This window comes from Setaria italica, chromosome VI (genome assembly GCF_000263155.2).
Source record: "Setaria italica strain Yugu1 chromosome VI, Setaria_italica_v2.0, whole genome shotgun sequence".
In the NCBI taxonomy this organism is placed as follows: Eukaryota; Viridiplantae; Streptophyta; class Magnoliopsida; order Poales; family Poaceae; genus Setaria; species Setaria italica.
The window spans coordinates 28466612-28477241 of NC_028455.1; the positions used below are offsets into that span (position 1 = coordinate 28466612).

Here is a 10630-nt window from a genome sequence, read left to right on the forward strand (position 1 = left end):
AGCAAATTTCCTTTCAGCGGGGGATCAATTTTCAAATTTTCTGATTTTTTATGGGAGCTGATTCTCTGAGAGAAGTGATTCTTTGACTGGAAGTGGTTCTCTTTTATTATTTAGCATAAACTCTAAAAATCAGGATGGAGAATCACTTCACAGAATCAGGAGAAGTTCATTTCGGAGAATCACTCCCCGGAACTAGCAGAGAATCACTTCTCTCTTAAAAATTGTTTGGCAGAACTCCTGCTGGAAGCTGGATTCAGCAGAGAATCAGCTCTGGGAGCTCTAACAAACGCACGCTTTACAAAAAAATCTCACATTTTTCATAATTAAACCCTCAATCCTAAAATCCTCGGCACTCCCTATCCACGCACCCGTCCATGCTCGACGGCAGGCATGACTCGCCGTCCTTCCCTTATTTCCTCTCTTAGTCTCTCTCCATTTGCGGCTCCTCACCGGATGACGGCATGGCACCCGTCCCTCCCTCCTTCCCCGTCCAGCCAGTATCCAGATGCACTCGGCCTTCTAGAGCTCACTGCCGACGATCATCACCACTGGACTGTCACTCTCAGTCGCAGCCACCACCCACCGTAGTGCCATGAGTGGGCCGCTCGAGCTAGGCCACCACCCGTCGCGGTGCCATGAGCGGGCCGCTCGAGCTAGGGGAGAAAGAGGTAGAGGAGAAGGAGCACCGCCATGGTGATCTCTAGGAGCAGGACCGTGGTGAAGGTCAACACGACAACCGTGTCTAGCATGTTGAGCTGCTTGATGGAGAAGATGTAGTAGTGGTAGCATGGGCGTGCTGGGAAGTGGGTCAGGCCGATGCCCTATCGTGTGAGTGGGCGAGCGAGGCGGCCTGGGAGTGCAGCACACGTTGCGGTGTCGACTTGGTTGGATGCTGGAAGTGGTAGCAAGCAAAGAAGGTGTTTAAGTCTCGCGAGAGCGGCGAAGTTAAGACGAGAGAGCGTGGTGTGGGAGCGGAGAACGTGGTGAGCCGCAGTGCCCTAGCAAGCGCTGCGTGGGTTGGGATGAGATTTATGTTGGACTATTTTACTGTCACGAGAAAATAACATAATTTTTTTCACCAGTGGATTGATTTGAGAACGGGAAATCTATAGCGACGCACGTGCATGTCTGCTAGTAACAAATCATAGCATGTGAGGGTCCGATGCAGTAGCTTGTGTAGCCTTGGACTGCAACGGTAAATTGGCCTTCATATCGCTCGTTTTCCATGGTGTTACTAGCAACGACTCCCTTATCCATATCATACTTTTTTTTATGACATCGATGGTAGGGGCTAGCTACATCCCTCTTGCTGTTTACCTAAATTGAGTTGCATGAATAACAGGGCTGTCGATGAGGGACTGCGAGATGAGCGACCGAACAGGACCATAAAAATCTTGAGCCATCAAATTGCTAATATGTGGTTTAAGTATGGACTTAATCAGGAAGGGAAAAGGAATGCATGTCCATTCATAGCCATCACTGCTGGACAGTATCCACAAGAATAAAGGCATCATGCATGCCATCACTGCTATACAGTATGCATGGCAGGCCTCTTGGTAAGTGTGTCGATCGAATCAACCAATGATGGAATTTAGCAATTGTTTTAGTGTTTGATTACTTCTATAATTATCCCTTGTCCACTCGTGGAATTTCAAATGATATAAATTGCTCTGCACTAGAAAGTTAAACTTCAGATAGGAAGTTTTTTTTAAAGATAGTTAATGTCACACATCCAAAATTTACAGATTATTGCTCATTCTAATTTCAAGGTTTAGCATTCTTTTGTTTTATTACCTTGAGAAGACTAGAGTTTATGTTTATTCAAATTAATTTTTCTATAAAACATGTACCCAAGTTACATAATTATGTAGTATATCTTAGATATTAGATATGATTTTTCTTTAACTTTTAGGGGCGGGCCTTAAATTTCTGGAGACGGCCTTGATGAATAATCTACTTCGTATTTAATTAAAAAATAAATAATAATTTTATATAGAATTGGATTGACGATACTAAAGGGTCACGCCAGTCTTTTCGTTTCTTATTCATACTGGCATCTTTAGTCGTAGTGTAAGGTATGATGCTCCAGCACATTTGGTGCATCATTTCAAACTCATGCTATGAAAAGGTTGAAAGTTCTAACTCCTATACTAGTCTAACCCCTAACCTTAAGTATTCTGTCTTTTTCTCATCCTATAAATCTCCATTTGGTTTCATTAACCTTTTCAAATTGGTACGTGCCCTTTTCTTTTGCGAAATTGTGGAACGTGTCCTTAGTGGAATCTTTGTTTTTTACATCCGGACGGCTCAGATTGGATCCCGATCATATTTACGCCTCGAGGTGTCGAGTTCAATTAGGGGGTGTTTGGAAAGGGATGCTAAACTTTAGCACCCCCACCTTTTAGCACATTTTAGTACTTGGGCTCCCAAACAGGAATGCTAAAAGGGGTGTGCTAAAGTTTAGCACCCCCATTTTCTTTAGCACACCCAAAGGGTGCTAAAAGGTGATATTATGTGCTAAAAGTGATCCCAGATCCACCTTTACCCCTGCTGCCCCTCCCCCATCCTCCTCTCTCTCCGTCTCTCGCAGGCCCGCCCGCTTCCCCCTCTCTCTCCCTCTCCTGCATCCCCCTCTCCGTCCCTCTCCCGTATCCTGCCGCCATATCTCCCTCCGCCATCTCCTCCCGGCGGCCATCCATCCCGCCGCCATCCCAGTCCCGCCGCCCACCCCCGTCCCGCCACAGTCAAGTTCTCCTGCCGGCCCTCCCTCGCTCCGGTCGTCCGCGTCGCGCCGCCATTCACTCCCGTCGGTCATCCCCTCACTCCCGCCGGTCCTCCCCTCCCGCCCGTCGTCCACTGCCGACGCCTTCACCTCCCGCCCGTCGTTCCCTTCCTGCGCCTTCTCCTCCCGCCCCTTCTCCCCTTCCGCCGCCATCCCCACCCGCAGACCATCCCCTCCCGCCGCGCCTTCATTTGTTCCCCACGCCGCCCCCTAGATCCACGTCCTCCTCGGCCCCAAGCGTCCGCCACCGTGCCCCCAATCTTTGCCCGGTGCTCATGGACGGGCATGGCGACGACAGGTTGCAGGAGTTATTCCCCCAGCCAGATCCACAATTCCCCCCCCCCCCCCGACGGCTTCGATTTCTTATCGCAGTCGGAATATTCCCGAGGTCCCCGTGAAGGCATGCAGGCCCTGGACCTCAACTCTCAGGCGGAGGAGTTCCCCGACATCAACTCCTACTCCGATTTCCTTCGCGGTGACGGAGTACCCCGGGGCCGCGAAAGCCGTACCCTCGGCTTACGCGTGCCTCGTGCTGGAGGACGAGGTGGTGGTCGCAGCAGAGGAGGCGGCGGCAGCAGATCTGCCGGCGGCAGTAGAGGAAGCGGCGGCGGAAGAGGAGGCGGTGGGAGCAGAGGCGGTGGTGGCAGCAGTGGGGGTGGAGGGCGTGCAACGCGCTCTTTGTTCTCATGTGCATTGCCTGAAGGTGGTGCCGGCAGCGGAGGTCGTGGCGGTGGTCGCGGATGTCGTCCACAAACAACTAGTGGTGGTGAAGCAGCGGCCGTCGATGCAGACAATGTAGTTGACATTGATGAAGAAAACGGCGACGATGCTGCAGATCCTGTTGAAGTTATCTTCCCCGGCTCTAAGGTATTCGGTTGCAACTATACTGTTCTTGATTGTTACACAATTTCGATGTATAGGAGCTTTGCCTGAGTTGAACTGCATAGCTTGGTTAAATTCGATGTGGTAGCTTTGCCTGAATTGAGTTGCATGGTTTGGTTAATGTCGATGTGGTAGATTGTTACATAATTCCTAGTATTTCAGTCAGAGTCCTACCAATTGTGCAATGTGTGCCTGATTTAGTTCCAGTGCTGATTTGAGAATGTGTCTTGCCTGTTCTTACTAGAGAAAAAGTGACAAAGCTCAATGGACAGAAAGAAATACTGCTTTGTTGTGTGATTTGTGTGTAGAGCAAGTTAGATGTGGAAACTGCCACAAAGGTACCATATCTGGAAGAGGTTATAAGATAATTGCAGACAAATATTGTATTGCTACTGGATTGAGGCATGACAAATCCTAGTTGAGGCATCGAATATATCAGCTGAAATCTATGTATGGATTCTAGAAAGCACTGCGAAAGCAGAGTGGCCTTGGCAAGAATCGTGATGGTACTGTGGCTGCCCCAAAATGGTGGTGGGAATTACATCTCAAGGTAAGATGCATAGGATTAATTTCCATGCAGTTAACTTTTATGTGGTGTGGCTGTTTGGACATGTCTAATATGAAATTGCAATTGATTTGAAGGGCAAACCACACTGTGGCAGAGGATGTTAAGATTTGCCAGCAGTTGGCTCTAGAATGTGGGGCATCCCTTGACAGTAAGGAATTAAGTAGCGCAGCAGCAGCTACAACTTGGCGCAAAAAAAAAAGTAGCACAGCAGCAGCTACAACTTGGCGCCAAGTTGCCTTGCGCAGGAACTAGCTATCCAAACCTTGCGCAGGAACAGCCAGAGCTTGGACAGGCGGAGGGGTAGTGAAAGAATAATAAATGAGGGGCACTGTTGTCATTTGCCATCAAAGGTGCTAAAGTTTAGCACACCATCCAAACAGTCCAAGATGCTAAACTTTACCACTCTATTTCAGGGTGCTAAAATAGAGTGCTAAAGCTTAGCACTTGCTATCCAAACAGGCCCTTAGTCTTCAGCCAGGGGGCTTAAACCCTAGTTTAAAAAAAAAATCAATCGGTGTAGTGTAACCGCGTAAGCAAAGAAAAACCGAAAACCCAAGACCACCGGTGGCCCGTGTATCGATCCGGGCCCGCACGTGGGCCGAATCCTATAAGAGGAGAGGGCTCCACCTGCGCCCCCTCTCTCTCCGTCTTCCTCCTCTCTTCTTCCCCCCGACAGCGAAACTCGGGACGCGCAACCGAGAAGAGGAGGGGAACTCGGCGAGCCGAGGGGAGAAGAACCCGTGAGGGTCCCGAATCAGCGATCGAAGAAGGTGGGTACAGGAGCAAGCCAGCCCGCCGCCACCATGAGGCGCGCCTCGAAGAAGTCGACGTCGTCCGCCGCGACCGCCAGCGCTGGTAACGCCCCGCCCCCCGGATCCCTCCCTCCTCCCCTTGTTTTCGTGTTCCTTGATCGGGCCGCGAGTTCCCGGGCGGCGCGGATGCATTCCTGTTCGCGAGATTGGATGCGGGTGCTATTTTCCTCTGGAAGATCCAATCTCGAGGCTGCGCCGCGCCGGAGCGCGCTAGACGGTCCGGTTCTTTGATGGTTGGTGACTCGGTCTATGGGGTTATGGATCGCTCGATACGAGATTGGGAGGGTGTGGGGTAGGTTGGGTTTTTTTTTTTGGCGATTAGGCGTTGTGGTTGTACGAAAAAGGTGTTTGAATCTTGACTGAATTTGGCGTGGATTCGTTCATCTGATAACAGATTTGTGTCCGTTGTAAAGATGATAGCAATCGAAAGGTTTGATCCTTTTCCGGCCTATGTGAATTAAGCAGAAACTTACAGTAACGATCCAGTTTACTGTCTCTGTTGTGATTTTTGGACTATGAGAACCTTAGATTGCTAGGTGTGGGTTTGAATTATATGCTTATTCTGAACTGAAATATTTGTAATTGCTACCATTGTGATGGCCATATAATTGCTACTCTAATTACTGAGGAAGTTAAGTTGCATGATTGATCCCATTTTTTTCAGTAAGTTGGTGTGGAAAAGAACTAAGGGAGTGCATTCCTTCCATAATTAAGATCAACCTAGTTTGTACTTTGCATATGAAATAGCAGCCAACACTAGCTCAATATTGTGTGGTGTACTTGCTCCTCTTTGTGCCGTCTCACCTAACTCAGGCCCTCTCATGCTGCCCCATCTCCCAATTGACTAGTTTACCTTTTTTCTCATTTGGGCATTTAATTCGGCCTGATGAATTTACAGTGACTTTCTCCAATATTTAATTCTACTCCCGGAAGCTAAAGTTGAGAAGTTTAAACAAGTTGTTATCATGTAACTACAAGTTCTTTAATTAATAATTCAAATAATCTGCCTATTAGCTCATCTTGTGTCTTGGTTGGTTTTAGTATGCATTTTCTTTCTGCTACATTTTCCGTTGCAGTATTTCTTCAAATGCATTGGGGGTAGGCCTTTGCTCTCTGTTTAGGGTATGTATATGTGAATGAATACTAAGCAAACAATTATATTTAGGTGCGGAACAAGTAAATGAAAAACAAAACAGAAAAAGAAAAGGAGTCAGTACAAACCTGACCAGCAGGAAAGCACAACGTGGTGAGCTGCACTGATTCCTTTTCTTCTTCAATTAATTGTCAAATTGTCTGTACTTATCTGTCTGTGTGTGCTAAGAGTGTGCATGTCTAAATGTCCACACGCATGGTTTTGTGTGTCCCTTCCTAGAAAACATGCTCAGATGCTTGTATTCCAATTTATATTTGTTGTTAGGCTAACTGTGTAAACCTTTACTGAGTGTCTTCTTATAATGTCTTCTGAGGCATACACTGGACAGAGTAATACTTATGTGCCTTGATTTATTCTTTGCAATGGATGGGTGGGACCTCACATGATATTTGAAATTTTATACTGCTATTTATTTATTTATGTCAAGCTGATACTTTCTTCATGTAATTTCTGTTTCTTTCCTAAGCTATCATCTAGATATTGGAATTACCTAATGTAACAATTTAATTTCAATTCATGTTTTGTGCTTTCTATTTATCTGTTTGTGATGATGTTTTCACTATTATTACCAGGCCCTACTAAAGCAGTTTCCAAGGAAGTAGAACGGATTGATCAATTTTTCTATACTTATGCTGATAGCTCGTCTGGCATGATTGAGTAAGTTTTCTGTTCAGTGATTCTCGACATTTCACCACTTTATGTTTGCTGCTCATTATCGTCCTCTTTCTATCATATGGCCATATGGATGGTGTTCTAGCTCTGTATTGTTAATGTGCCTAGCTAATAGCTCCAATTTTGTGTCCACATGTAGTCCAACAACTGAACAGGAATGCTTACCCCCACTGTATTTTTTATGCAATAATTTTTCTCTTTGTATTATTTTGACTTATAACAAAGCCAAATATAATTTGGAACTGAGGGAGTTAGCACACAGTGGCTATCTTATATAAGCTCATGAATAAATTCATCTATTGTAATTGATAGATATTGCAAGATTTACAGTTTTTTTGGCAAACTATTAGATATGTTTTTTTTCAAGTCCTATACTTTATGGCTGTTTTTTACTTCACTTCATGCAACGGTTCGCGCTTACTAATGCAACAGTACTGATAAATTTTTTCCCCTGCTGCAACAGCCCAGAAGGCATTGAAACACTCTGTTCTCATCTTGAAGTTCCCCATACCGATGTTAGGATTCTAATGTTAGCATGGTACGTCATTTTCCTCTAAAATTTCCAATTTTGTTCATCCGTTGCACAAATGTCTGATAAATGCCATGTATATTGTATCAGGAAAATGGGCTGTGAGAAGCAAGGTTACTTTACCTTGGTATGCATTACACACTGCTTTGAAGAACTTGTAGTTCTAATCGGTATGAAATTGTATGTTCTTTCATGTGATGACTAATACATACTTCTGTGTTCTCAGGATGAATGGCGAACTGGCTTGAAAGCTCTTCGAGCTGACAGTATCAGTAAGTTAAAGAAAGCATTCCCGGAACTGGTTCAAGAGGTGAGTTTGTCTCCTGAAATATAATTGGAGCATTACATGCATGTCAAAGATGTAGTTTGTGGAGTAAAGTAATTAACTTTTTAATCAAGAACTTCCATTTCGCGAATCTATCACTAGATATTGCCACCTTGTGATTGTAATGGAATAATGAGCTGCCATTAACTGTTGATAAATTTTTGTTCAAATGTAACTGACCTGACAACTTTGATCTTCCTTATAAATCCAGGTTACAAGGCCATCCAATTTCCAGGATTTCTACACGTATGCATTTCGTTATTGCCTCACAGGAAAGTTACTCGATATTTTAAGTTATTATAAATGTGCAGCAAATTAATATAACTGACGGCTATTTCTGTCAATTTTTATATATTTGCTCAGAGGATAAGAAGAAGTGTATAGAAATACCGGTTGCTTGTGAGTTGCTGAATCTAGTATTGGGCTTGCAGTTCCGCCCCCAGGTTGACAAGCTTAACAATTACCTCAAGGTAATGGACACTATGTTTTATTCATCCCTTTCTTCTGTGGGACTCATCTTTACTTAATTGACATTCTATTTTTTTTTGTTTCAGTACCAAAATGACTACAAGGTGATAAACATGGACCAGTGGATGGGATTTATTCGATTCTGTAATGAGGTCATGCTTAAAATATTCCCTGTTTTGCAGCGTTTCATTTTTTTAGTAACTCAACCTTGTAATCCATTTAACCAGGTTTTACATTTTTCTCTATGTTGTCATTGACATGGCATATTTTCTAATAATGCAGATAAACTTCCCATCACTCGATAATTATGATTCGGACCTTGCTTGGCCTTTGATTCTAGACAATTTTGTTGAGTGGCTACGAGAAAATAAAAGTTAGATCTTCTATTGCTGCGGTGGTGAAGATGTCACCTGAAATGTAATATTCAAGAATGTAGGTGAACTATTGTTTCAGTTTGTATGACATCAATTTTTGCCCATCCACTTGTGTACTTTGACAGTAGTGCAAATGCACTGATATCTCCCATGCCATGAATTGAGCATGAGCAGTTTTTGGCTGCTGCGTTCCATACTGTTTTAATGTTCATGAGTTTTATTACTGGTTTACATAGTATATGTCAACTAGGGAAAACGGGAATTTAAATTTGCAAGCATGTGTAGTAAGCAAGAAATTCACTTTTTTGTATCCCTTTCGCATGTACCGCTTGCAATTTTCTAAGCTAATGCTGATTTCTATGCTATAATTTCAGCACCCTGAAGGCTTTGGAGGATGCAGATTAAGCTTGTTTGTGATTGCTTCGGTGGAGGCTGGTTCCAGAAATCAATCATCAATTGCTCTCGTGTCGCCTTTTGATTTTTGCGCATTTTTGAAACTGGAAAGGGGGTCTGCACAGATGTCTAAAGTTTTGCATCATCATTGCTCTACGTTTGTTGGCTATATATATGTCGTGTTAAATCGGTTCTGGTATAGTTTTAAGAGCTTGCAAGTTGCAAATATTTCTGCGATGCGCCGAATTTCTTTCTGTGAAACTGTACACTGTCACATCGGTGCGTGCTAGTGTTTTGGTGAAACAGAAAGGGTAAGTTCCAAGCTGAACCTGGAGCTCCACTTTGGGCCATCCGTTGTCCATGGAGGGAAACCCGAAAAGTTGATGGGGGCCAGGAAAGTGTAACAAATTTGGGCATGGCGCGAAGCACATACAACTTCGGCCGGACCGGCGCAGAAAAACAAGAAAGGTGGCTCTCCTAGTGGGACCCGGTTAACGAATGTGGTTAAAACTTTAGTAGATGCCTGAAATGGGAGAGGGTTTGTGCGTTCGCTTCGTGTTTCTTGGGTGCACGTACACTTCCACTCTAGCCTCAAACCTAGGTCCCTTTTCCCTTCCAAGAGACCCGTCAACTCTGTCTTTTTATTGAATCTTTGAAAGATGGATATTATGATGTCTTTTTATTGAATCTTTGAAAGATAGATAATATGAATAGTGCTTTTCTTTACTATCTACCATCTTTCTATTTTTTTCAGTTATTCACTGGAGCAATTATATATTTATTAAGTCAATCCGAGGCAAGTGTTCGGATCTATTATGACATAAGGATTAGGTGCCTAACAGACATTGGTTCTTCTGGAAAATTATTTCCCGATGTAAAAAAAATCTTCTTTTACGTTTTAATATAAGAAGCTAGTGTATTTTTTTAAAAGGGTACAGAGGAAGAGGAATGGGTCCATCGGCTGCTTTGCCCGTGAGAGGCACAGGGCTAGCCATCATCCCTATCCTTTGGACCAGGTGTCCCCTTGATGCAAGAAAACAGACCGCTCTGGGCCATGCCAAAGACCAAACAAGCCTCTCACATGGGCCATGGCACTCTCTCTCGCTGTGCTAGGTGAGCGGTCCACGTCGTCAGATAGGCGGGTATGCTAACGGGTGGGTAAATGCTTTACCCGTACCCTACCCGTTGCCATTCCTACGCCCGTGCCGGTCGCCTGCCGGCAGCGCGGGGCGCTCGATGCGCCGGGGCCCACCGCTCGCGATCTGCCACTGCCCGTGCCCGCTCCTCGTTTCGAGCACGCCGCTGTGCTCGGCTCGCGGACGCCGCCTTGTATTCCTGCCGGCGGCTGCAGCGAGCGGCAGGCAAACGAGTACCGTCAAGGCTGTTTGGGGGGGGGGGGGGGGGGGCTTGGATGACTATGAAATTGCCGTGAAAGTATTGGACTGGCTTGCGCTTGCGGTTCTGACTTCCTGAGTTTGTTCTTTTATAGGAATTAACGGTGGGTACCGTATAAAAGTTTGATATGAACTATGGACGGAATTTCAATCCCCCCGCTGACTTGCCCAAAAAATCGAAGGATAAGTAGCAAAGAAGGCCGGCCCCGGTATGGCTAGTCAAGAAGATGTTCTGGGGAACGGCTTGGGCGAGCTACCACATCGAATCGGTCGACTCT

At 45.2% G+C, this 10630-nt stretch overlaps 1 protein-coding gene across 2 annotated transcripts; it reads left to right on the forward strand.

Annotated features, from left to right (window-relative positions):
• Positions 1-4859: 4859 nt before the first annotated feature.
• Positions 4860-9684, forward strand: LOC101780041 (DCN1-like protein 4). Of its 2 annotated transcripts, XM_004973484.2 has the most exons (11): positions 4860-5087; positions 6210-6290; positions 6770-6854; positions 7333-7407; positions 7489-7525; positions 7625-7708; positions 7935-7995; positions 8087-8193; positions 8278-8343; positions 8474-8623; positions 8940-9684. In XM_004973484.2, the coding sequence occupies exons 1-10, from the start codon at positions 5036-5038 to the stop codon at positions 8567-8569; spliced, it is 744 nt and encodes a 247-aa protein (XP_004973541.1). In that variant the 5' UTR covers positions 4860-5035; the 3' UTR covers positions 8570-8623; positions 8940-9684. The 2 variants fall into 2 exon arrangements, with proteins under 2 accessions (XP_004973541.1, XP_004973543.1); XM_004973486.2 differs by lacking the exon at positions 6210-6290 and having other exon boundaries at positions 4861-5087.
• Positions 9685-10630: the final 946 nt, after the last annotated feature.

What these genes read in the sequence shown, in the direction of transcription:
- LOC101780041 (XM_004973484.2), top strand. Translation starts at nt 5,036, where the DNA reads ATGAGGCGCGCCTCGAAGAAGTCGACGTCGTCCGCCGCGACCGCCAGC. An exon ending in AGCTCGTCTGGCATGATTGA is followed by an intron (nt 6,855 to 7,332) that starts GTAAGTTTTCTG and finishes CTGCTGCAACAG; the next exon opens with CCCAGAAGGCATTGAAACAC. An exon ending in ATTTCGTTATTGCCTCACAG is followed by an intron (nt 7,996 to 8,086) that starts GAAAGTTACTCG and finishes ATATTTGCTCAG; the next exon opens with AGGATAAGAAGAAGTGTATA.